At 60.2% G+C, this 26,301-nt stretch overlaps 1 protein-coding gene and 1 pseudogene across 2 annotated transcripts in view; one reads left to right on the top strand and one right to left on the bottom strand.

Annotated features, from left to right (window-relative positions):
* SBK1 (SH3 domain binding kinase 1) overlaps window positions 1-22,866 on the top strand; it is a 45,821-nt gene extending 22,955 nt beyond the window's left edge. The window contains exons 1-4 of one of the 2 annotated variants that reach the window (XM_032327900.1): window positions 325-1,172; window positions 18,632-18,864; window positions 20,165-20,367; window positions 20,972-22,866. In XM_032327900.1, the coding sequence (XP_032183791.1) occupies window positions 18,639-18,864; window positions 20,165-20,367; window positions 20,972-21,823 (1,281 nt within the window). In that variant the 5' untranslated portion in view covers window positions 325-1,172; window positions 18,632-18,638 and the 3' untranslated portion in view covers window positions 21,824-22,866. Of the gene's footprint in view, window positions 1-324; window positions 1,173-18,631; window positions 18,865-20,164; window positions 20,368-20,971 lie in introns of those variants that run through there. The other variant, XM_032327901.1, reaches the window with a different exon arrangement.
* Window positions 14,010-23,657, bottom strand: LOC116580977 (annotated as a pseudogene).
* Window positions 23,658-26,301: the final 2,644 nt, after the last annotated feature.

Below are 26,301 nucleotides of genomic sequence, written 5' to 3'. Positions count from 1 at the left end.
AGGGGCCGGGAAGCTGGAGCAGGTGACCCTCTCAGACTCCCCCGAGTCCTCTCTAACCTCGTTCTCGCCCCCCGTGGGCTCTGACCTAGAAAAGACGGGGGGTCGGAAGATGGAGAGGGAACCCACGGGCGCTAGGACCCTGCGCGGCCGGAAGGCGGGGTGGGGGCGCCGCGCGCAGCTCCTCCGGCGCGGGGAGAATCTGCGCCCCGCGGCGCGCGGCGGGAGGGCGCGGCGGGAGGGCGAGCGCGCGCCGAGGTGAGTGCGCGTGCGCGAGAGCGCGCGCCAAGCGGGGCGGACAAAGGGGCGGGCGGCGGCGCGCGAGCCGGAGGGCGGAGCCGCGGGCCAGGCGGGCAGGTGCGCGCGGGCCAGAGGGCGGAGCCGCGATGCAGCGATGGAGCGCTGCCCGGGCGGGCGCCGGGGCCGGGGCCCGAGCACCGGGCGGATCGCAGGCGGGAGCCGCAGCCAGAGCCCGGACCAGGCCGGGGTCCGGGACCGCAGGGCCGGGCTGCTCGTAGCGGTGGCAACGGAGCCCCCCAGCGGCTGAGGGGCTACCTCCCAGTTCCTGCCGGTGGCCCGGACTCGGCAAGCCCCCGCAGCCGGGGAGCGCGGGGATCCCCCCCCACCTCCAGGACCCAGAGACCCCCAAGAAAGCGGGAGACCCCTCCAGATCCAGCAGAAAGCGGCCCCCCAGCTGGGGAAAGCGGAGACTTCCTCGGTATTCAGAAGAGAGTGACCTCCCTACGGTACGGCTAAGACTCCCCCTCTTCGATCTGGCCCCCCCAAGACCTAGAACGCAGTGACCCCCCCCGTCCGGGATTGCTGGGACACCGCCCCCCGCCCGGTCAAGAACCTGGTCGTTACAACTCCACACCTCAAGACACGAAGACCCAGCTCAGAACGCCCCTAGATCAGGGGGTTCCTACACCCCCCAAATTCCGGTAACAGGAACCCCAAATCTAGGGAACTGAGGACGGCGCGAGAGCTATCCCTCACCAGCAGGAGGCCTCGGGGCCCCCCCTCTAAGCTCCAGGACTCGGGCGACTGAGCCCCTCGCGGCGCCCTTCGCATCCCAGCCTATGGTTGTGGCGCCCTGAGCCCCCCCGGGCCGGGCGGACGGAAACCGACACGGCGCCCAGGCCCCCCGCCGCGGCGTCCCCGCGGCCCCAGCCCAGGTAAGCCGGGCCCAGGTGAGTGGCCGCCGAGGTCCCTAACCCTGCAGGTGGGGAAGGAAGTCCTGGGTGAACACGGCCCCCTCCCCAGCGTCGCCATGGAGCCGAGGCTGAAGGACGTCTCTTTGTGTCTCGCTCGGAGGAGCCGCCCCCTCCTCCTCTCCCTTCCCCCACCTCACACCCTAGCCCTGGGGTTTGGGCGCTGCTCCCGGGCCCCAGGGGGGAGTAGTGGTAGAGCCCCTCGTGCCATGGAGAGGGAGGGAGGGAAGACGGTGGACAGTCTCCCCCCCACCCTTCCGAAAACTGTGAGCCAGGAGCTGTTGGACTCTGGGTCCTTGGAGTATACATACCCCCCCACCAAGGGCAGGCTGAGTTCCCAAGTGAAGTCCCCCCTGGGAAGGGAAGATTTGGGGATGTCCACAGGTGAGGGGGCCTGTGGCTGTGGCCCTAGGGTGATGGCCGGGGTTTGGGGTGTGTGTCTTTGTCTGTGAGAGCGCAGGGAAGGGGTGTGTTTGAGATAATGGGTGGGAATCCTGTATTTTCTCCGTGATTCCATTGCCCCCCCCCCTCCCCCACCCAGGCCACAAGGAGGGGGTCCCCCAAGTCATACTTTGTATGTTTTGCAGGAGGGGGCAAGCTCTTTCCAAAGTGAGGCAGTGGTTTCTGGGGAAGAGAGGTAGTCTGGACGAAGAAGCCATTTCAGGTCAGGGCACCTTTCTGTCCCCATGTGCCCCATGGCCGGCAAGCCCAAGACCTTCCCTTCTCCTGACCTCCGTAATTCCCAGGGCCAAACCTCAGGTTGGATCCGTGTGTCCTGGACAACCAAAGGACCGTTCTAGGTCCTTGCTTTAGCTTTCCAGTCTGTACACAGCAGTCATCCAGCCCGGCCCTCAGGGAGGTCCTGCTCCCCAGGCCTCACAGCTCACGTGAAGAGGAGAGGCCCAGGGGATGTCATACCCTGAAATTCTGGATCAGAGGTCCTGAGAAAGGTCTGGACCTTGCTGAGGGAACACTCCGGGCCGCTGGGGTTCCCCCAGTCTCTTCTCTCTGAGCCCTGCATAGGCAAGCGGTGATGCTGGGGAAGGCAGGGCGTGGGACAGGTAGCCCCACTGGGAGTTTCTTTGTTCATTTATTTACTCAACAAACCTTTAGCTAGTGTCTGTGAGGTGCCAGGCTGTGGACGCAAGGGCTTTTTCCCCCACATCGTCCTGATTCTCTTTCCTGGTCTCTCCAGGTCAGGAGACCCTGGGCTGCTCTCAGGCCACTGGCGGTTGGGCCAGTGGAGGTAGGCCTGGTCCTACTGGTCAGGTCTAGCTGACCAGTCCTGACCCCACACTTGCAACCCCTGTTCATCCTCCTGCTGCAGCCTTGGGGGCCCTGAGCCTGGGTGCCTGATCCCTCTCCTCCCCCATTCTCAATACCAAGTGCCCCCACCACACCGGCCGCTAGCACTGACCCAGGAGAGAGGAGGTGACCAGCAGGAGAAGAGGTTGGGGGTGCTGCGGGCCAGACCTCTGGCAGTCCCTCCTGCAAATTCAAGGACAGTCGAGGCAGGTGCCATCAGCCCGAGCTATAGGGAAGCCAGCTGCTCTGAAGACTGGGTGACCTTGGACAAGCGTGGGGCATCTCCCCGAGATAATGACAGAGAGTGAGCCACTCACTCTGCAGTGTAGAGACAGATCACAGCTGTGCCACGAGGCGCACCCAGGTGTGTCTTCTCCCTCTGTGAAGGAGTTCATTTCCCGAGGAGCCCAGGGTCTGATCATGTGACCCACAGGCAAGGTGTGGAGTGAGAGGCCAAACTGCAGAGATTGGAGTCACTGTGACTAGGGAAAGCCATCAGAAGGCCAGAGGGGGACAGAGAGTAGATCGCCCCTCCCCCTTAACCTGCAGTGGCTTCCCCTGAATCTGGAATTGAGCACAAGTCCGAGCCGTTTGTGGCATCAGCTGTCACTTCCCAGTCACCATCTTCTACTTCTGGCTCCTCCCCCTGTGTCCTCTGACTCCCTCCCTCCTCTGGGACTGGTGCCTCCACTTGAGAGGCCCCACCACAGGATGGCTCAGAAGCAGCTTTCTGCCTCAACCTCCCCATTTGACCTGAACTGGCCTGACCCAGAGTGCAGAGCTGAGTTGGACTGGCTGATGGCTGATAGCTTGGAGACTGCAGGACGTGTCCTCGGGTGCTGGGAGACGTCGTCTCCGCATCTAGACCCTGGGCCCCAGGAGATGGAGCCAGGTCTGTCTTGTCTACGCCGCAGCAGCTTTGTCCATACTAGAGACCGGCGCTTGGTACGGCACCTGCGGTAAAATACAGCTTCCAGATGCGGTTCTGGTGATCCAAACAGTGTTCTTCTCGTGTTTGCATTTGTTGCCAGCGTTGGAAAACAACATACGATTTCATAGACGAGTTCTGATTTTTGGATCCTCTTGAAGAATCAGATGTGGCCTTCCCAGGCCAGGGCCAAAGAATCACCACCTTCTTTAGGGCACCTGCCCTCCAGCTCACCGGGGGCCTCCCCTGGCCTGCTCACTCCTTTACGGGACCTGCCAGCCCCTCCTGTAGGTATCTGGGCTTTGCAAGCCCAGGGCGGAGACCAGAAAATGTTTGCCCAGAGCGTGACCTCCGTCTGTATGTGTTTTGGACCCGTGGGTGTTCCTTGCCTCTGCCATGGCCAAGTTAGGACAGCACAGAGCAGTGTCCCTCTGGGGTGAAGTGGGGAGGTGAATCCGAATCCCTGAAGCCAGAGCATCCCAGCCTGGCCCCACTTTTACTCTGGGCTCCATCCTGTGACCCCTCATTGTGCTAGAAGGAGGCAACCACCAAAAACTTGTTTTTAATTGTGCCACTTGCTCAGGAGCAAAAGTCCAAGGCCCTAGGCCCAGGCATTGCTGAGGACTCTTGGGGGAGGGCTGCTGCCTGGGCCTCAGTTTACCCATGTGTCCAGAAAGGAATTGGACTTGAGGTTCTCTCACTATAAGCTTCCTCCTTGCTCTAACTTTCTAGGACTGAGTTCAAGCTGCTCTTAAGTTTTGGTCAGGCAGGAGAGACAGGGGCCTGGACACAGAAGTCACTCAAAATTATTGACATTCCCTAAACATTCATGAAACCAACGGGTGTTGCCAAGCGGCTGGGCTGGGGGCCAGGGGCCAGCACTGGGCCCCAGCCACAGGGCATGGCCCTGGAAGGGACTGTGCCATCTTCCTGGATAAAGATCCATAGCAGCCCGAGGTCAAGGGAGATAGAGCACCCTGCTGGGGGTCACAGGCTCTGGACTCCGTGGGTTTCCCACTTAGCTGCTGTGTGACCTTGAGTCTGTTACTTACCCTCCATGTGCTTCAGTTTACTTCTGTGGAAAACAAAGATAATACCTACCTCAAGGTCATCGCGGGGTAAGTGAGCTACAGCATTACGAGGGCTTAGGAAAGGGTCTGGCATGTGAAAAGTGCTCTTTTTACAAGGGAAATCGGCAAGTGGATGACTGTGACTTGGTGGTCACGCCTCTCCGGTTTCCCCATAGCCAGTCCGCGGAGCCCACACGCCGTCTGCTGTCCCCAGGAAAGGGGAAGAGAGTGTCTGAGGGCCCGTACTGTGTGGTGCTTAAGAGCGTGAAGCGTGACCCCATCGGGGGTGGGGGGGGGTGGGGTGGGGTTCTAGCCCGAGAAGGCCCTTCCAGAACCTTGCGCTGTGGCTCTCGGGGTGGGATCTAAGGCAGCTTAGCCATGGCTCTGTAGTCGAGGCCTCCTTCTGCCCACCTCTGCTTTCTAGGTGAGGGACCTGCTCTGTCTGCTGAGCGAGCTCCCAAGGCTTTCTGCCCCAGGCGGTTGGGCATCAGGACAGAGTCAGGACCAGCATCTCCAACAAATCCTGAGTCTTACCCAAACCACCCACTCCCTCCCCTGCTCCCTGGACCCCCTTTCTGGCCGCAGAAAGCCCAGCAGTAGCCCTGAAGGGTCCAGTCAGAGCCCCTCCTCGCTACCTGCCACCGCTGGGCCACAGTCCAGAGAGAGAACAGGTCGGGATTCCCAACTCAGACCCCCCTTGGGGAACCGGGGAATATCGGGGTTGGGAGGAAGCGGTGGAACGTTTTCCAATGTCAAGTGCTCTGTGCCGGACCCTGGGGCACTACCTTCTCACTTAGTGCTGAGGACAGCCCTACGTGAACCCAGAGGGAGGAGTCTCGCTGCCCGCCTCTGGGAGCCACCAAAGTGGAACTGGCCTGGAACTCCCGGGGTTCAAATCCGCCCTGTACCGTTCCCTGGCTATGTGACCTTGGACAAGGCAGCTGTCCTGTGCCTCAGTTTCTCCTGATGTGCTATGGGGGTGATAATAGCTCCTTCATTCTCAAGTTAGGGTGAGGACTAAATGAGCCTGTTACAAGGAAAGCCTGTCAGCTGTGCCGCTACTTCAGCGTCTGCTCTGTCACTTCTGCCACACCCTGCGGGGTATGCAAATGAGCTGGTCCCAGAGGGAGGAAGCCACAGTGATTCCCCCACTGCACCAGCTCGCCTTCCCTGCGACTTTAGCCACAGAATGTTCCAACTGCCTCTGCTTGTTGGGATGGCCCTGAGGGACCTCGGTGGGGGCTGGACAGGACAGAGCCTCCCATCCTCCTGGTCAGGCCCCAGAGAGGCTCTACAAATCCCCACTCCAGGGTAGCTCCCCCGAGTCTGCCCGACAGCTCCCCTCACCCCCCCACCATCATGGGATGGCTTCCCCTTCCCTAGCTAAGGCCACTGCCCTGCAGGGAGATCTTCCCCTCCTGAGAGCTCAGATATCTGCTGGCCCTGACCACCCCCCCAGCTGTCTCCAGAAGGGGCAGTGAGGCCCCCAGTTAACATATTTTAGTGGCAAAAAGCATGATCTCTAGACCCTGCTGTGTGACTTTGTGCAAGGTGCTTAACCTCTCTGGGCCACAGATCTCTCATCTACAGAAAGGGATGGTGCTTGTACCCACCTTGGAGGGTCACCGTGAGGACTAAGTGAATGAATATTTGTAAAGGGAATGGCAGTGAGTACCCCACTAAAGGTTTGGTGTTCATGTTGGTCCCCGCAAGTCCTGAGCAGAAAGGGAATGGTAGCCCCACTTTTACAGGTAAAAAAGTGGAGACTCAGAGGGGAAAGTCTTTACTCGAGCTGCCATATCCAGGATTCAGAGAACATCCTGCCCACTTTTCCACCATTCACACACAGTTCAAAGGGCAAGGCCAGCCAGAAGTGCCCAACAGGACCTAACCTGGGCTCTGGCTGCAGTTCCGGACATTACCACCCAGCTTTCCTGCTCCCACACCTCTGCTCACATGGGACCGTGACAGGCAAGCACTGCAGCATGGAGGAATCTGCAGTGCAGGCCCCCGGAACTTTTCCAGAAGTTTTTTTAAGTCTTCCCTCATCCCTTCCTCTTTAGCCACACGCCTGGGGTGGTGGTGGAGTTGCTACAGGGGGCTGAACTCCAAGTCTCTTAAGGGTGAGCTAGGTCAGGTTTATGCTGTCTCTTCACTTCCCAGAGCTTGGCAAACATGTTGGCTTCAGGAAGGGTTTGCTCAGGCCAGGGCTTTGGAGGGCGTGTCACCAAGTGAAAGCCAGGTTCTTGCCGTGGCCTCCGAGGCCCCGCACACTGCCACTCCCTCCTCACTTCTCACACATTCTGCCCCTTGCCCCCAGCCGCTCCTCTGCACCCATGATGGCCCCCTCCACCACAAAAGCTCCCCCACCACCTTGGGGCCTTTCCTGACCACCACCCGTCCATGGTCTCGCCCCTCACCCCAACATTTCCTCACCTCTCCCTGCTCTGTCTTCCCCTCTAGGACTCTGTATTTTCTGACCCACATCTCCTCGCTACCTTCAGGATTCCCTCCTAACTAGGCAAGAAGCTCCTTGAGGGCAGGTCCGTTTGCTTGGTTCATGAATGGATTCCGGATCCGAGAACAGTGCTCAACAAAGATTTACGGAACGTTGGGGGGCCGGACAGATAGCGCTAAGCCGCTTAGTCATGTGACACCAAGCACAGTCAGCTAATCTTTCCTTCTCTGTTTCCATTTCCTGAGCTTTAAGGGACATAATAGGAATAATAATAGGTTCTCCAAAGACACTCGAGAGGCTTAAACCAGTCTCTATATATACATAAAGGACTTAGTACTTTACATGGTTCATAAATGTTAACTATTATTAATAACCTTCTAACCTGTACCTTATTATCCCCATTTTACTGATGAGGAATGGAGGCCCAGAGAGGGTAAGTGACTTACGCAGGGCTTTGTGGCCAGAAATTACCCAGGAATGCCTGAATGTGGGCTCCAGCCTCCCGCTCGGCTCCAGCCTCATTCCCAACTCTGTAGGGGCTCAGGAAGGGGTGAGGGCTGTAGCCAGGAAGGGCTCATTTCTTCAGGGAGCCTCTGGCTCACCCAGTTGTCTCTCCAATGGTTGCCACCTGTCCACTGGTGGGTCCCCAGCTGCCACCCCTGGGCCGGTCAGCGAGTGCCAGGCCCCCTCTGTGCTCCCAGCCCTCCATTCCTGTTGATCCGCTGGGTGCGGGCCGCCCACCTCACCCAGGCAGCAAGGCCCCTGCCTCCTCCCACACCCGCAGGGGCTGCCACAGGCACTTGGCCCTCAGGCAGGTGGGGAGGGGTGAGGCCCGGGACCGCTCCTTCCCCCACAGGGTCTGGCTGGAAGGGCCAGAAGAGGCAGAGAGCCCGTTCCAGCTCCGGGCACCAGCTGCAGGCGGATAGCATCACAGGCTATTAATAACCACCAAGGATGTGCCCCAGGGAAAGGGCAGACTGCGCCAGCTGGAGGGGAGGCCGAGGCAGAGCCTCGCAGCAAGGGGAACCCCAGGCTGCCCCTAGCGAGGAGGGCAGTGGCAAGGAGGTTGTCGCAGTCTCGGCTGCTCGATCTTGCTCCGTCTTCCCACCCGATGGCCTCCGAAGTCCCTTCCGGAAACGTGGGAGCCGGGTCAGATGGTCTTCGAAGTCCCTTCCGGCTAGCGCAGATTCGGGGGGTGAGATTCAACCGAGCCCAGACAGCGCCCATGTCCAGCGTAGAAAACCAAGCTTCAGGCAGACGGTGCTGAGTCGCAGCGAATCCACGACAGGTCAACCCATGGTCCCAGACCCCTCTGTCCGGCCAGTGCCGGTTTCATGCTCACGGAGGCCCAGTGCCGGCTTCATGCTCACGGAGGCCCAGTGCCGGCTTCATGCTCACGGAGGCCCACCCCGTTAGACGGGCGTTGTCAGCCCCCTTTCACCGATGGGCAACCTGAGGCTCAGACAAGCGGCACAGCCTGTCCAAGGTCACACAGCAAGAGGGGTGGAGCTGGGATTTGTACCAAGACAGGAAGCAGGGAAGTGATGCCAGAATACTCTCCTCCTTTTGAACGGGATGCGGAATGTTTGCTGGAGTCTCTATTCATGTTGAAGGACCAAGGGGAGGGAGAGGCCTTACCTGGAGCCGCTTGAGGGCTCCCTGGGGCCCTGCCCGCCCCCCCCACCCCGATGTTGCATGTAAAAGTGTGCATGGGTGACTGGGGACTTTTCACATAGCCTTCTGTGACCCGTGAAGAGTTAGGAACTACTAAATAGTTCATTGGATAGACGGAAACTGAAGAGAAGGGGAGGCAGGGGCTGCCAGGAGCTCCCTGGGACCAGCAACAGGGGCCAGGGCTCTGCCAAACACCTCACAGCCTTCCTGGGGCCAGAGGGCCAGGCTCTGGGTGCCCCGACTCCCTGGCAGCAGATAGGAGAACCCCCATGTGAACACATTTCTGCACTGGGGTAAACAAATGAGGGTCAAGGACCCCCTCTGGGGAAGACGGCAAGCAGCAGAGAGCCAGACTGGGACCCTCACCTTAGGGACATAAAGAGGGCTCCGCTCAAGGTGGGACGTCACGGAGCATCCAGGGGCCCCCACCTTCCTGAGCATGGGCTGGCCCACTGTGGGGACCCGGGCAACCAAGCTGGGCCACTCCTCCTCTGGCCTTTGGAAGGGGATCCCAGCCCTGGGCTGTGGAGCCTGGGTGGATGGGGGTGACTTCCCCTTGGCTTCGTCTGGACCATCAGCCACACCTAACTTTTACTGCCTAGACCTAAAAGGATCTTACCTAGTGAAAAGTTTCATTCCTGCCCTGCCTTCGTCCACTCAGTTCCCACTCCTCCCCGCAGAGACTGGTTCATGCATCCATTCATTCACCAAATAGTGATGAAGTCCCTGTGATGGGCAGGCACTGTCCTAGCTGCTGGGGGATCCGCAGGAAACAAAACCAGCATCCCTGCCCTCCTAGCGCTGAAGTTCTAGTGGCGAAAAGAGAGGGTCACGGTAGATCTCACCAGGCAGTAGATTATATAATACGTTAGAAGGATACCGTTTACTCGGGGACAGTAGAGCAGGATAAGGGGAGTGCGGTAGAGGAACCCTAGTTGAGAAGGTGTCGTTTGAGCAGAACTTGGAGGAAAGGAGCCATGTGGCCATCTAAGAGCAGAGAGAACAACCCCCAGGCCAGGAGCTGGCATGTTTGGAGCATGGGAGGGAAGAGACAGTTCAGAGGGGTAAACTGAGGGCTCCTGTGAGGACTTTGGAATGAAATGGGAGCTGATGGTGGGTGCTGAGCTGGGGCAGTGTGCCCCGAGTGGGCTGTGGTGGGTGGGGGGTGCTAGGTAGGAAGTTACCACTGTACCCGTGGGACCGGGAGGGCTCAGACCAGCGGGAGTGAGGGCTGAGAAGGTCCAGTACCTTTATTAATGTCTGTTGTGGATTCCGGAGCTCCTTCATGCAAATACTTGCACGTGAGAAACCTATTCTTATTCCCCTGCCCCTCCCTCCCATTTCAAAGTAGGATACTAAAGCAAGTGAGACAGAGGCCCAGAGAGGGCGAGGGAGCTGGGGGCAGCCGGGGGCAGCCGCTGTGCCCCACCGAGAAGCCGCTGTCTCCTACAGGGCTGGGGGAGGGCCAGTGGCACGGCCCTCTGGGGGACACCGAACGTTCTATAGAAATTCGGAACTCATTCACCGTTTAAGCTGGCCACCCATTTCTAGAGCTGAGCATACAGACACATCAGCATGCTACAAAATGACTTAGGTACAAGGCAGCTCTTGTTTAAAGTAGCAAAAAGCTGGACATGACCCAGTAGGGGTTTGGTTAAATAAATGGCAGTGTATCCGGCCCTACCTTTCCAGCGGCCCCAGGGAGGGGGGCCTGGGTTCCAGTTCTGCGGTGGTCCCTCTCTCGGCCCATGCCTGCCTCCCTCCGAGGGCTTCTCCCGCCTTGCACAGTTGTGCCGGCTGCCTGGGTGCTGTCCTCACCTGTGGTGCTGAAGACGGTGGGGGCAGAGGCCAAGAGTAGAGAAGACTTGAGGGAAGTTTGGGGTTCAGTCCTTGTCTCTGCCCTTTCCTGGCTGAGGGGCCTGGAGCAGGCTGCTGAACCCCTCTAGGCCTCTGCGTCCTTCTCTGTTACACAGGCGTGCCATGAAGATGACAGCCCCAATGTGAAGCATTGGCATGTCGAGAAAATGAGTGGTGACTGACACGATACCAAGCTAGGAACAATGACACAGAGTGGCCGGGCTTTTGGACACTGGAGTGATCATGCCTGGGTTTGAATCCCAGCTCTGCCATTTATGGGATGATCTTGGTCAAGGGACATGACTGCTCTGGGCCTCCGTTTCCTCATCTGTAAGTTGGGGTAAATAACAGGCCCCATGTCACAGGGTGTTGCAAGGCTTAGATAAGTTAATTTCTCTGAGGCCCTTGGCACACCTCGGGGATCCTCAGTGTTAGCAGTTCTGTCACTTTCCTCTCTCACAGCACCTGTGGCCTCTCGGTCCCCACCAGTGGCACTCCCAGCCACGCCCCACTCTGCTATGCTGCGGCTGGGCTGTGAGAGGCGGAGCTCGCCCCACTGTGCAGAGGCCCTGGCCTCCAGCCCAGCCCAGCCACTGGCTTTCTGAGGGCAAATGGTACCTCACACAAGCCCCTGGGAAATTAACTGTGTGCCTGCAGGGGCCTGTTCCAGAGAACCAAGACAGAAAAAGTTACAACTCACCAAACACCTAAAGAATTATTTACCCAGCGTTTGTCACACCCTGGCTAAGCCCTAGGACTACCAAGGTGATTAAGGCTTGAGGGTTGCTTTCGAGGACCTCTTGAGTTTCTTGCTGGATTGTCAATCCCCTTCAAAGCCCGTCTGTATGTCACTTCCTCCAGGAAGCCCAACAATCCCCTCGGTCTCACCCTCCTTGGAAATGCTGGAGCCCTGACGTGGCATTTCTGGCCTTCTGATTATCTGAGTCCTTATTTTTTCTGCCTTCCTAGTTCATAGGTTCATATCTTCTACCTGATGCATTGCTCTAACCCCCTCGCCCCATGCCAGCACCCGGCACAGTGCCCAGGCCTGAACAGACATACTTCTCTGGAATCTTTAGGTTGCAAGTTACATAAACTCAACTTAGAGTGGCTTAAGCCAAAAAGGAAGACGTATCGATGCATGAAACAAATGATCAGGAGTATAATTGCTTTCAGTCCTGCCTGGATCCAGGTGCCCAGAGTTCCCAGAAATCCCTCCACCTTACAACTCTGCTTTTCTCCTCTGAGGTTCACTCTCCGCCAGGCCAAGCCGGCCCCCAGCAGCTCCAGACTTTGCCCTCCAGCATTGCATCCCAGGGACTGGGAGGCATCTCTTTCCCGATGGCTGAAGCCCAAGTTCTAGCTCTAGATCCCAGGGCGTCAGCTTTGGTCACAGGTCTCTGAACCTGCTGGCCAGCCCGGCTGCATCCGGCCTGCCCCGAAGCCTGGGTGGAGACAGTTCTCCTGAGCCGTGTGGCCTGAGAGAGGGGCCATTCCCTGAAGAAAGGGAAGTTCATGCTGAGCAGGAAAAAGCACCACAGGCTGAATGCCTGAGCCAGGCAAGGCGTGGGTCAGATGTGGTCTTAAGACATGGATAAGGAAGCCTTAGAGGGAGAAGCTTGGAGGCAGGAAAGGGGGCTGAGGGTATCTGAAGCCGGCTTAGCCGAGTAGGCTGGGAGCATCACGATCCAGCCCCTCACTCTCCACAGAAGCAAAGTGGAGCGGCCCCCCGCCCCCGTCCCCACTCAGTACCTGAAACGATGCTTTTGTTTTATGGCTGCTTTGGTGACACGGCGTTTCATAAGATGAACCCAGAGCAGTGACCCAGCGAGGACCATCATCTGTTCGATGGACTCCTTCCAGGCCAGGGCTTGGTTAGAGCTAGTCTTGGGGTTTGCCTGCGCTAAGGACACAGCACGGGCGCGGTGACCTGAGGAAGGGGACCTGAGCATGGGGACAGAGAATCTTAGACTTCCAGAATGAGAGTAAGAAAGGCCTGGCTGATGTCACTTGGTCCAGCCTCAAACCCCCACTGCCGATTCCCCAACAGAGGGACATCTAGGTCTCTGCTTCTCTACCCCCAGCGACTGAGAACGCATTTCCTCCTTGTCATGACACGAGAACTGTCTCATTGTGCTGCTCTCTGCTTGGGTTTACCTTTAGGATCCTCCGAGGACACTGTGCATAAGAGCATGGGACCTGAAGCCTGACAGCCTGAGTTCAGATCCAGACTGGTTAGCCCATCAGTTCCTCTGTACCCCTTTCTGTAAGATGGGTTCATCAGAGTAGCACCTACCGCCCGGACTTGTGCTTGTTAAATCATTTAATCCATCATGGTTAGCCCAGCACTTGGCATGTGGAAACATTCAATAAGTATTTGCCAGTGTTCTTTTTTTTTTTTTTTTAAAGATTTTATTTATTTATTTGACAGAGAGAGATCACAAGTAGACGGAGAGGCAGGCAGAGAGAGGAGGAAGCAGGCCCCCTGCTGAGCAGAGAGCCTGATGTGGGGCTCGACCCCAGGACCCTGAGATCATGACCCGAGCTGAAGGCAGCGGCCTAACCCACTGAGCCACCCAGGAGCCCCAGCCAGTGTTCTTATTCTCCCAGGAGACAGGATAAGAGCAGGACCCCCATCTTTACAGACTGGTCACCCCCTCCAGGCAGTTGGACACACAGAGGTTCAAATCCTAGCTCTTTGGCCTCCTGGCTACATAATCCTTGGATTAGACTAGTGCTAGCTGCTGTAACAAAGAAACCCCTCTACTCAGGAGCCCTAACCCAACGGTCATTTACTTCCGGGTTCCGTAAGATGTAGAGTGGGCAACCTTCATCGGCAAGAGACTACCCACAGCCAGGCACCCAGGCTGCTCCTAGCTCCTAGCTCCACTCTCTTTGTTGGTTTGTTTGTTTAAGATTTATTTATTTCTTTGAGAGAGACTGAGCAGGGGGAGTGGCAGAAAGAGGGAGAAGCAGGCTCGCGGCTGAGCAGGGAGCCAGTTTGGGGCTCAGTCGCAGGACTCTGGGATCATGATGTGAGCTGAAGGCCCAGGCTTAACTCGCTAAGCCACCCCGGCGCCCCTCCACTGTCTCTTTAGGACCCAGAGGCCTCTGTATCAGGCCCGCTTGTGGGAGGAGAGAAAAGAGAGAAACCCCGCCCACTCTGAAGAGGCCCCGCCCATCCGTGACTGCCATCATTTCTGCTCCCATTCTAGGGGGAAGCTGGTCACGTGGCCACACCTGGCTGCCAGGTGGGGGTGTGGGGGGGGGGGGATAGACCTCCCTGCTCCTGCCACAGCTCTGCCTTATAAAAGAGGAAGCACAAAGTTCCGATGGACAGTTGGCTGTCTTTGCCAGAAGCATAGTAAACCGCCAACCTCCTGGGCCTCTGTGCTTCATCTATAAAGTAGAAAGCACCACTTGATCGTGGCAATGGACATTTACTAAAATCCTGGAATTGTGCCTACTATGGGTACATTTCATGGTGTGTACTAGGTTAAGCTGTTTGTTTAAAAAACGGGAGACATCTTGGCCTTCTTGGGATACTTACAAGGACTCAGCGAGTGAAATTTTGCCAGCCTGGCACTGTGTGTGTGTGTGTGTGTGTGTGTGTGTGTGTGTGTGTGTTATGGAAGGGAGGTACCAATGCATTGGGTGGTTATGCATATAAGAGAGACACCCTGCTCAAGCCACGTGCCAACAGGAAGTGGTAGGTGGTTGGGTCTTGCTTCTTGCTTGGGAAGCCCTCCCAGCATGTGGCGGAAGACCCAGCCCACAGGGCCACAGCCACAAGTGCTGAGGGGAAGGCCAGGTGACACCCACCCCCTTCAGCAACAGAGGTGAAACCGAGGGCCTTCCTCGGGGCCAGTGAGGACACACACTCGAGGTGCAAGGCATGGGGGGGTCCCCCGGAACAACAAGGTCATCTTGAGTGTGGACCATGGACCATAGTGTCAACCGCACAGGATGGGGGGGGGGGGGGAAGCAGTCAGGGGCCTGCACCAGCTGCTGCTGGAAAGGTCACAGTTACCCAAGTCCACAGCCACCCCTTCAAGGGAGATGAAGGTAAAATGTTTTAGATCAAGTTCCCGCTGGTACGTGCCCTCAAGCACTCGGCAGGCAGCAATGTCTTACTTTCCCCTCTGGCCTCAAGTCCCTGCCTGAAAGAAGTTGCTCTGTCCTCCCCGTTGTGGGGATTAAGTGAGTTAATACGACACGGGAAGGGCCTGGGCAGTGCCTGACACCCAGTCGGCTCTCCGCAGGAGTTCGGTGGATGCACAGGCAGCTTCAGCTCAGGCTTTGCGCTCTCCTGAGCCTCAGTTTCCCCACTTGGATACCCAGGGATCCGGACGGATGTTCCCCCAACATTCTGGCTTGGGAAAACTGTGGTTAAGAGCGCCAACTTTGGAACCAAAGCCTTCTGACCTTGGGCGGGCTGTATGGGGCGCTCTGCCTCCTTCTTCTTCTCCCAAAATAGGGGTCATGAGAACACCTACCACTAAATGGTGAACACGAGCCCGTCCTCAGAGCAGGGCCCTACTTCAGGGTTAGCTGCTGCTGTTGTCACAGATGGGATTCTCCCTGCCGTAGAGGTGTGGTCCTCGAGGCCCAGACAAGGGACTCGCTCAAGGTCACCACTCAAAAGCGGCGCTGAGCAGGATCAAGGGCAAGCCTGCTGAGCCCCGAGGCCTGTGCTGTTTCTGTCACTCCCCACTGTGCCTCTTAAGTCACACGCGTGGTAACTGGGTCAGAGGCAGTGTGTACCTGGGCCGTGACGCAGCGGCAGGGGCGGCTGTGTGGATCGGTTCCTTGCCGCCCGCTGACGCCTTGCAGAGAACAGGCCTGAGCGGAGAGGATGGTTGTGAAGGAGAGAGGGGTCAGTGGTGAAGACCCCCAGTGCCGGGCCCTAGGAACTGAGGGAAGGGATGAGGGCAAGCTGGGTCAGAGGTAGCCCCTTCCCCCGGAGACCTCTTGGCTTGTTGACGGGGACAGACAGGGGACAACGCTGAGATCACCCCAAGACATTTCAGCAGGAACTCTCAGAGAGAGACAGACAGACCCTGTGTGAATCCTGGGGCTCAGCAAAGGCAGGAATCGGCACCTGGGGCAGCAGGGAAGGCTTCCTGGAGGAGTGGGACCTGGGGACAGAGATCCAGAAGATTGCAGATGGGTCAGCGGGAGGTCCAGGCGGGCAGCAGGACTGGCAGAGGAGAGGAGAGAGCAGCAGTGCAGGGTGGTGGTCAAACCGCGGGCTGGACCTGGATCGCAGGGGGCAAATGTGGGACCCAAACCCACCCCGACCCAGACTGGTGCCTACACAGTGCAGCTCTGAGGCCAAAGCAGCAGCAGAGCAAGCCACGCTCTCTTGGGGTGGGGCGAGAGGTAAGAAGAGCTTCTAGCGACTTGCAGCGGCCAGTCAGTCTCCCAGAGGACGCAGAAACAACCCCAAATGACGGGCAGGGCCACAGCCCGAGGTGGGAGCATCGCACACGTGTGTGTGCATGTGCGTGCACGCCCGTGGCCAGCCCCGCGCCGCGGCCCTCCGGGAGGCCACACACCACATCCTGGAGAAGTAGGTCAGCAGAGCAGCCCAGCAGTTTCTCCCCAGTGGGCAGGGAGAAGAGTTCAAGGCCAAGAGGGTGTGGACTCCTTGGAACCCCGGAGGGAGAGGCCTGCACTCTCCCCAGAAAGGGCCATCCCTGTCCCGGTCACATCAAAGCAGATCGCCTGCATTCCCTGGCTCAGAATTCTCCCCACCCGGGGAGCAGGGAGCGTGTGGGCCTTCTGCAGAGGTTGGGACGGGTGACCCCTTCCAGCACGGAAAGCAAGGAAAGACCATCATGGGCAGAGGCCTCCACTTTCGCCTAGTGGATGGCTGCAGTGAGAGGGACCCAGTACTGTCCGGTTAGAGCGGGGACTGCGCTGAGCATTGGTGACAGGTGCCGCAGCCCGGTCGGGGGGTGGAGGTCAGGGCAGCAGGACCCCGCGTCTGTGGGCCTGGCACCATCCCTCCCTCTGCTGGGGGGCAGGGGCGTCTAGGAAATGAGCCAGTCCAGGCTACAGAAGCGCCCCTCTGAGGGCATTCGCGTGGCGTTTCCGACAGACTCCTGGCATATATTCAGACCGAAAGAATTCGGAAAGGCAAGGCAGTGGCTGTGGCGGGGGAAGGTTCTGTAGAACAGGGTTTGCTCTTGAATGGAGGGGAAGGGGGCTGAGTCGGGGGAGCAGGATCCTGAGGCAGCAGAAGGGGCAGGAGCCAAATCAGAGGCGGGGAGGAGGGCCCTCTGCTCCCCCAGCCGGCGGGAGGACGTGCAGATGGAGCTCCGTTTGCGGCTGGGTGGGAGGCCAGGAAGTTCCCTCCTGATGTTCCTCCTCTCCGTGTGAAGTGGGAGGCTGGGTCGTGCCAAGAGGGAAGGGGAAAGCAGAGGAGGAAAGGGGAGGGTTTGGGCCTGGAGGGGAGCCGCTGGGCCGGAGTGAGCACGCAGGGCTCCTGAGGTGCCCGCCCTGCTCACAGCCTCCTCAGGCCAGCCAGAAGGAACACCGATCCCAGCACTGAGAGAGCACAGGCGCCTGGCACTCACAGAGGGCTCACTGGGTACCGGGCACCCAGCAGTCCCCGGCCAAGTCCTTTAATAAGTCACAAGCCCATAGGGAGAAGGCACTCTTCTTTCCTTTTTATCGATGGAAAACTGAGGCAGGGAAAGATGAAAGTGCTTGCCCAAGGCCATCCAGCCGGCAGGTGACAGAGCCGCATCCAACGCCAGGCCGGCTGGCTCAGAGTCCGCCTGCTCTCGGAGAGCCCGGGGCTGGCGCGCAGGGGTGGGGGCTGGGGGAGTGCTGGCTGAGTCACCTGGGATTGGAGGTAGGAGGGAGCGAGGTGAGGGCAGAGGCTTCTGGAGGATTCCTCACGGGCCTCTCCTGCCCTACACGCACAGACACAAGCGCACCTGCTCTGGAAGCCCGGCTCCCCGGCCCAACCCCCCCACCCCCACCGACAGACAAGAAATGCAGGCCCAGATGGGCGCTTGCTGTCATCCCAGCCCTGGACTCTTCCCCCCCAGCAGCTCTCTGCCCCCCAACACCATCTGGGGACAAAGTCAGTACCTCTGACGGGTGGGTGCGGTGTGCATGGATCCCAAAGGGGCCAGTCAGGCTGTGGATGGGGAGGGCTGGGGCTTGGCGGGACGGGCGCTCTGCCTTGTGTCTGGGACTGGGGTGGGGTGGGACAGGGTGGGGCCCTAGGGTTACGCCTGTAGCTGTGTGGACAGGAGCAGGGGGGGTGTTGTCTGTGGCAGGGCAGGGGGGGAAGGCCGCCACGGGTGTAGCCGTATCAACACCGTTCTCCCAGAGTTGTCTGAAGAACTGGATACTGTGAGCCTGCCCTGGACCTCACCTTCCCCACCCCCTGCCTTCCGTTCTCAAAAGCCTAGATCACCTTTTATAAGCATATATAATTCATGGGGTATTGTCACCCCTCTTGGAACGTAAGTCCCATGAGGGTGGGATTCTCTTTTTATATCTATAAAAGATTTTATTTATTCATTTTTGAGAGAGAGAGAGAGAGAGAGAGAGCGCACACATACAGGGTGGGGAGGGGCAGAGGGAGAAGCAGACTCCCCGCTGAGCAGGGGGCCTGACCGGGGCTGGGGGAGGGCTCCATCCCAGGACCCAGAGATCAACCAGAGCCAAAGGCAGACGCTGAGCCGACTGCGCCACCCGGGCACCCTGAGGGCGGAATCCTTACCTATTTGTGTAGTGTGGTGTCCCCACGGCTCTGAACAGCAAGCCGCTGGGGAGCAGCAGGTGCAGATCAAGATCTACGAATAAGAGCACCCGTGTGAACTTGGTATATGGAGGGTCTTTGTGTGACATAAACACCTGATGCCATGTCTGAATGACAGCTCGAGACAGGCCAGTGGTACTAAGTGGGGACTGTGGGTGTCTCCCCAGAGTGCTGGCTCAGGTCTGGCCTGAAGCTTTGGGGAAAAGGGAATGCAGCAGAGGTGCCTGTCGCCCCCTTGTGGTCATTTTGAGCCTGGCAGCCGGGGACCCTAGGTACTGGGGAAGAAGGTGGGTGGACCAGGGGGCCGGGGCTTGACATCACATTTCATGCCACCTCCCCCCGTAACAGGGAGAAGATGAGCGTGGGCTGCCCAGAGCCCGAACCACCCCGCTCCCTGCCCTGCTGTGGGCCAGGGACTGCCCCTGGGCTGGGTGCAGGCGTGCCCCTCCTCACTGAAGACATGCAGGCACTGACCCTCCGCACGCTGGCCGCCAGTGATGTGACCAAGCACTACGAACTTGTCCGGGAGCTAGGCAAGGGCACCTACGGGAAGGTCGACCTCGTGGCCTACAAGGGCACAGGTGAGCATCTGCCGGGTGGCGGGCTTTGAAGCCTGGGCTGGGGACTTGTCTGGGGCTCTCGGTGCTCTCTTCAGGAGCCAGGAGGTCAGCAGGGAGACTGGTCCCGGCGGAGAGACATAGCCTGAGCAGCCCAGGGAGACCTGGGAGGGGGTACAGGGCCCAGGCTGGAGGGTGGGGTGCTTGGGGACAGCTGAGGGGCTGACCTGGGGACATCTGGAGCTCAGGAGAGAAGTCCGGGCTGACCCCAGGGAGGCAGACAGAGCTGAGAGTGGGTCCTTGGAAACAGGGCACCGTACTTAAGGAGGCGTGGGAGATTCCTCTGGGAGGTCATAGGCCATGTCCATTTCTCGGATGAAGACATTGAGACCTGGCGATCCAGTCACTCAGCTGAGGTCATACAGCTAGAGACGCTTTGAGCCAGGACGAGACCCATCTCCAGAAACTTCTCACTCAGGAGCACGATGCCTTCCCCACACCAGACGCTCACAGCGGCACTCACAACCAGTTCCCACAGCTGCACATACCGGGGGTGGGGGGCTCTGTGCCAGCTGACAGCAGCTGGGGGAACTCTGGACATGGGGTTCCCTGAACTTTGCCCCTTGCTCTCTGTGTGACCTTGGACAAGTGGCTTAACCTCTCTGTGCCTAGGTTCCTCCTCTGTAAAATAGGGTAGCATTTAGGCTCGCCCACCTCCTAGGGTCATTAGGAGGAGCGGTTTGTGAATGGTGAGTGCAGGGGGAGGGCCTGCGATTCATGTGTGCTCTGTGGACACGTGTGCCACACACAGTTTTGCACCCCCACGGGGTACAGATGGCCGCCCAAGAACAAAGGCGGGGACACAGGCCTTGCACGCACTCACCTCTCCCTGCTGAATTCCTTTTTATCATCCAGTTAACAAACATTCATTGAGCAGCAATGATGCACCACAGGGTCGTAGACACCGGGGAGAGGGCAAGGAACAAGACCGAGATTCAGGAGGGTATGTCCGGGGGCGGGGGGCGGGGGGGGATCCACCAGATGAAAGAAGCGTGTTGAATGTCAGACAGAAAAGGAGAGCGTGGAGGAAGGAGCAGGCGGTCCTCACAGAGCTACCGGCTGGGGCAGGAGACCCAGGCTGACCCCTGAGTCACTGCATGGCCTCCAGCAGGTCCTTTCCCCTCCCGGGGCCTCAGTTTCCTACCAGTAGGATGAGGACAGACCCACACAGCCTCCAGGCGCGGGTAGGCGGACACAGGCAGGCCTAGGGGCACTGGGCGCAGGAACTCAGGGACCTTCACTGCTGTGGCTGCCTCCCCGTCAGGCACGAAAATGGCGCTGAAGTTTGTGAACAAGAGCAAGACGAAGCTGAAGAACTTCCTGCGGGAGGTGAGCATCACCAACAGCCTCTCCTCCAGCCCCTTCATCATCAAGGTCTTTGATGTGGTTTTTGAGACAGAGGACTGCTATGTCTTCGCCCAAGAGTACGCGCCCGCGGGGGACCTGTTCGACATCATCCCTCCTCAGGTACTTGGTGTGGTAGCCCAGGGATGGGAGAGGGCCCGCCCGCCCCCGGGGGCTGACGGAGCCAGGCACTCCCAGGGCAATGGCAGGGGGACCGGATGAAGTCCAGCACCTATCTGGGGACAGCGGGGACACAAGAGGGGAGCCGAGACAGCGGGGCCACCAGTGGCTTCCTAGAGGAGGCGACCCGGCGTGGGGGGAGGGTGCCAGGAGGACTGTGCGTTTGGTGGGGGTAGGGGTGAGTCTATGCCCGAGCCCAGGGGGGCGAGTGGCAAGGCCTGTCAGAGCCTTGACCCTATAAGGGAAGCGGCGGCGCAGTGGCAGCGGGCAGGGCTTGGGGAGACGGCGCTCGGGACCCTCCGCTGGGGGCAGGGACCAGGGAAGAGGGTGCGGGGTGACAAAGAGGGGACCAGGGAGGGGACAGGCGTACGACCCGCCCCCGGCCCCCGCAGGATGGGCAGTGGCAGCAGCGGGTACTGACCGGCTGGAGGAGACAGCCAGGGACCGGAGGGGGGTCGTGGGCCGCCGCGGGGTGCAGCTGGGGCAGCCGTCCCGGAGCGCGCTCCCCGCTCCAACGCAGTCCCCCAACCGCACTCCGGGCCGGCAGGTGGGGCTCCCCGAGGACACGGTGAAGCGCTGCGTGCAGCAGCTGGGCCTGGCCCTGGACTTCATGCACGGGCGGCAGCTGGTGCACCGCGACATCAAGCCCGAGAACGTGCTGCTGTTCGACCGCGAGTGCCGCCGCGTGAAGCTGGCCGACTTCGGCATGACGCGCCGCGTGGGCTGCCGCGTGAAGCGGGTCAGCGGCACCATCCCCTACACGGCGCCCGAGGTGTGCCAGGCGGGCCGCGCCGACGGCTTCGCGGTGGACACGGGCGTGGACGTGTGGGCCTTCGGCGTGCTCATCTTCTGCGTGCTCACCGGCAACTTCCCGTGGGAGGCGGCGTCGGGCGCGGACGCCTTCTTCGAGGAGTTCGTGCGCTGGCAGCGGGGCCGCCTGCCGGGGCTGCCGTCGCAGTGGCGCCGCTTCACGGAGCCCGCGCTGCGCATGTTCCAGCGCCTGCTGGCCCTGGAGCCCGAGCGCCGCGGCCCGGCCAAGGAGGTCTTCCGCTTCCTCAAGCACGAGCTCACGTCCGAGCTGCGGCGCCGGCCCTCGCACCGCGCGCGCAAGCCCCCCGGGGACCGGCCGCCCGCCGCCGGGCCGCTGCGCCTCGAGGCGCCCGGGCCGCTCAAGCGGACGGTGCTGACCGAGAGCGGCAGCGGCTCCCGGCCCGCGCCCCCCGCCGTCGGGCCCGCGCCCGCGCCCGTGCCGGTGCCCGTGCCCGTGCCCGTGCCCGTGCCCGTGCCCGTGCCCGAGGCCGGCCTGGCGCCCCCGGGGCCCCCCGGCAGGACCGACGGCCGCGCGGACAAGAGCAAGGGGCAGGTGGTGCTGGCCACGGCCATCGAGATCTGCGTCTGAGCCGCCTCCGCCGCCCTCGGGGCCGCGCGCCGTGCTCGCCCTGGGCCGGGCCGCCGGGAGCCGCCCTGGGCCCGCGCCCAGCCGTGGCGGGGCGGGGGCCGCGGCGAATCCCACCGCCCCCCCCTTCCGCGGCGGCGGGACGGAGTAGCGCCAGGCAGGGCGGGGCGGCGGGCCCGGGCGTCCGTGCGGGGCCGGTGCGGACACAGCCACCGAAAGACCTCTTGCCCCGCCTGTGGGGCGGGGGCTTGGCCCTCGGGAGCCGAGCCCCGCAGACCCGCGGATTCAGAGGCCCCCCTCTTCCCCGACACCCGGAGCAAGGGAGCTTGCGGGCAGACTCCCCCCCCATACACACACACACCTCCCGAACCCTGGAACCCCGACTAGTTGCTCCTGGCCCTTTGCAACCCCTGGCAGACCGACCCGCCGTGCCACCGCGGGTCCTCCCTCCTGGCCGCCCCACCCTGCGCCCTCCCCCCAGTACGCGCTCGGGCACAGAAGGGGACGGAAGTGTTGGGGCGGAGAAGGGGCTCCTTAGGGCCCTCGAGCGCTGGCTGGGGGAGGGCGAGGAGCTGAGGGCGGGGTGGTATTCAGCGGCGCCCTGCGCTTTCCTGGGACGCTGGAGCGGAGAGGCCAAGCCTCCTGCAAAATGTAGCAAATGCCTGGATGTGGCAAAACTGTGTGTGTGTGTGTGTGTGTGCGTGTGTGCGTGTGTGTGTGTGTGCGCGCGCGCAGGCATAGGCCCCGAAGAATCCAGAGACCCCACAACCCATTCCCCTGAGGTGAGGACACTGAGCCCAGAAGGAGGGCAACTTGCGCCCAGCCGCACAGAGCCCTGCGAGATGGAACCTGGAAGCCCTGTCCCCTCCACCCAAGGAATTGTCCTCCAGATTCGAGGAGGGGAGGGCTGCCGGGCGGGGCCGCGACCGCCCTGCGAACCCGGGACTCCGGGAGTGAGTGCAGAGCCCAGGGGCCGGCCCAGCTCCCCCTGCTGGCCTCACCGTCACCAGGCCGGGGAACCTCAGACCCCCTCCCCCTGGCTCCCTGAGCCCAGACACAGTGACCTGGGCCAGGAGTGTCCCTGGGTTTCTGCTGGGGACCAACATGTCAACCCGGGGCTGCCCCCGTCCCCACATCTCCCAGGTTCCTGGTACTGGAGTGGGCCGCCGTGGGTGTGAGGGTGGAGGCCCATGGAAACCTGAGGGGTGAGTGTGTGAACAGGTGTGTGCATGGCGTGAGTGTGAGTCGATGCCCATGTTTGCGTGTAGTCTCGTGTGTTCAGCGACGGCATCCAGACGCCTCCCAAACTCCGCCTGGCCCCAGGATCCTCCCCAGGCAGCTGCCCGTGGGTGTCCACACCTGTGCGTCACCACGCGCCCCTCAGGGAATCTGGCCGGGAGGCACCCAACAGTGGGTTCAGGCCCCGAGGCAGCAAAACAGGAACCCAACCTCACCCAATGTTCCCTCGAGCCCCCTGACCTCGCTGTGGAGGCCCGGGACCCCGCAATAACCTCGACATGGGTGAGGCCGCTCCTTCCACCTGGCAGGGGCCCAGCCGCCATCCCGGGCGCACCTGCCAGGGCCTACCGGGGTTCTAGGCCATTGGAGGCGGCTCTCGGAGGAGCCTGGCTGACCAGAGAGGGCCCAGCCTCCCTCTGGCCTGGAACCCGCGTCTCCACCCATCCCTCATTCCCACTGCGCATAAAGGGCTATGGGTCCCCCTGCCCTGCCTGGGTCCAGTTTACAAACAGTGTGCGGTGGCCCCAGGGCCTGGCCCCGCTCCCCTCCGTGTGCCCAGCCCTCTGGAGGCCCCCCCACTCTGCCGTGGGCCCTGGGGCCCTCCAGGTGCCAGGTAAGTAGCAATCCCTCTTCCCACCAAGGGCCGAGTTTCAGAGAAGGGCCCCCCCGTCACTGTCCCCGGCCCCCCTGGAGCCCATCTGGGCCACCTCTCTCTCCCAGCCGTGACTTCTCCTTTTTTGCCTTAGGCCTCTTGACATCCTGTCTCTCCTGCAATAACTCGGACGCAAGATTCCAAGTAGATGTCCCTCACCGTGCGCCCTCTCTCTCTTTCTCTGTTAAGATCCTATCTGGGAGTTTCTCCCTCATCGTAGTATCTAGAATGTTAGAGTTGGAAAGGGGACCGTAGTTAGTTAGCCCGGCCCCTACGTTCAGAGGCACAGGGAGGGGCAGCAACGGCCCGACGCCGGGAGCCGCCCCGAGCCAGGCCCGCTCCCTCAACGTCGGGCCACCCGCCCCCCGCCGCTGCTGGTGCCCCCCTCTGCTAGTTGGGTTGGGACCCTTTGCCCCTTAGGAGAGGTGTTGGTCACAGACGTTTACCTCAGTTTATGTCACTGTCGAAGAAACAAATAGCAAAAAATTAATAACATCGTAGACACAAAGACTTAGAAGACAACACACAAAAAAATCTTCCTCTTTTCGATTCTTCTGTGAAGGTGTGTGTGTGTGTGTGTGTGTGTGTCTGTCTCTCTCTCTCTCTCTCTCTGTCCCACCCCGGGCAGGCCGGGTCATCCCTGATCTCTGTCCCAGCCCCTGTGCCCCCACACTGCCCCTGTCCTTTGGTGCTTCCCAGAGGCCCCTCTGAGCTGGCCTGTGGGGTGTGGGGAGCCCCCTGGGTGGGAGGCAGGGCCACAGGTTAGCTAGAGGGCCTGCCATCAGGCCCACGGAGAGATCCCCAAGGCTGCCAATATTCCTTGAGCCCATGCTGTGGCCGGTGGGACCGTCTCGGTGGTTAGCATCAGCATCCGAGCCTGGCTCAGGGCCTAGGCAGAGCCCCAGTTCCCGAGCCCTAGCCCCTCATGTCCTGCCACCACTACCCCATATGTTTGTAAATACTCTGGCATCCTTTGGCTCTGAGAAGGTTTTTAAATGTGTTATTTACTTCTCTAATGATGACAATTGCTATAAAATAAACAAAAGTCTAGAAAAATGACCGCGGGGTGGCTGTCTTATCTCAGATATATATGGGGGCACACAATGACTCTTGAGCTGAAAGCTTAACAGATTTTCTAAAGTGGGGTCTCCAGAGTCTGAGAGCAAGTTCCTCACGCCTCCTGGGGCCTGGAGGAGTCTGGAAGGCAACAAGAAGGACCAGGGTCTGGGAGGGAAGGGGCCAGGGCTCGTCCCTGGCCCGGTGTCCAGCTTCAGACTGGGAAGACAGAAGCCAAAGCCCAGAGGAACGTAGTAAATCAGTAGGCTGCTTTACCCAGTCACCGCCCAGCAAATATTTACTGAGCACCTTCTGCGTCTCTCCCGAGATACGGCGGTGAGCAGGCCTGATGGCATCGCTGTCCTCAGGCAGCCAGCCACGGAAGGGTGGAGACATTACTCATGTTCAAGGCTGGGTGCTGGGGGAGTGCAGGACTGGGAAGCTCATCAAGTTTGGGGGTGTCGGGAGCTCACCGACAACAGAAAACCCGAGGATTCCGAGTTCTCAGTGCCACGGGGCATGGCCGGGTGAGAGGAAGCTGAATGGGCAGAGTTGAAGGCAAAGTGTAGTGGTGAAGAAGTTTCATGATTCGGGGCGCCTGGGTGGCTCAGTGGGGTTAAAGCCTCTGCCTTCGGCTGGGGTCATGGCCTCAGGTCCTGGGATCGAGCCCCACATCGGGCTCTCTGCTCTGCAGGGAGCCTGCTTCCTCCTCTCTCTCTGCCTGCCTCTCTGCCTACTTGTGATCTCTGTCTGTCAAATAAATAAATAAAAATCTTTAAAAAAAAGGAAGTTTCATGATTCCACATATATTCAGCAAGAAATGTATTACCTTCTCACGGATAAGATCCTTTGCTCGTTCCAGACCCTTCAGTAGCTCCGTATACCAGTTAGGGTGGAAGTCCTTCCAGTGGCCTCCAAGGTCCCACTCCATCCCCTCCCCCGCTCCCCCGTGCTGCCTCAGAGCCACACTGGCCTGGCTGCGAGGACCACCCAGCATGCTCTGCCCTTGGGGCCCGTACCTTTGCCCAGGACTCTCCCAAATCTCCTGCTTCCCATCCTGCAGGTCCCTGCTCAAATATCGGGCCATCAGAGAAAACTTCCTGGAGCAGAAGCCCCTTCCTTAGCTTCGTTGGGCGCTGAGTGCTCACCACCACTCCCGATTCCGTGTTCATGGTTGCCCCCATCTCTGCCTGCTAGCACAGAAATTCTGTAAGAACAGAGTCAGTGTTTGGCCAACTGCTATCCCCTCCAGACCCCCATGCCTCGGGGAGGGCCCGCCACAGGACAGAGGCTCCCGGTGGATTTGTCAGCTTAATAAATGAATACCCAGTACCATTTCAGGGGCTGAGGATACAGCAACAAACAAGACAGATAATCCTGGGGCACCTGGGGCGCTCAGTCAGTTGGGCGTCTGCCTTTAGTTCAGGTCACGATCCCAGGTCCTGGGATGGAGCCCCACATTGGGCTTCCTGCTCTGTGGGGAGCCTGTTCTCTCTCTGCCTCTCGCTCTCCTACTTGTGTGCTCGCTCTCTCT

This window comes from Mustela erminea, chromosome 20, assembly GCF_009829155.1.
Source record: "Mustela erminea isolate mMusErm1 chromosome 20, mMusErm1.Pri, whole genome shotgun sequence".
NCBI classification, from domain to species: Eukaryota; Metazoa; Chordata; class Mammalia; order Carnivora; family Mustelidae; genus Mustela; species Mustela erminea.
The sequence above is the reverse complement of the archived record's forward strand: the minus strand, read 5'-3'. Positions and strand labels throughout refer to the sequence as shown.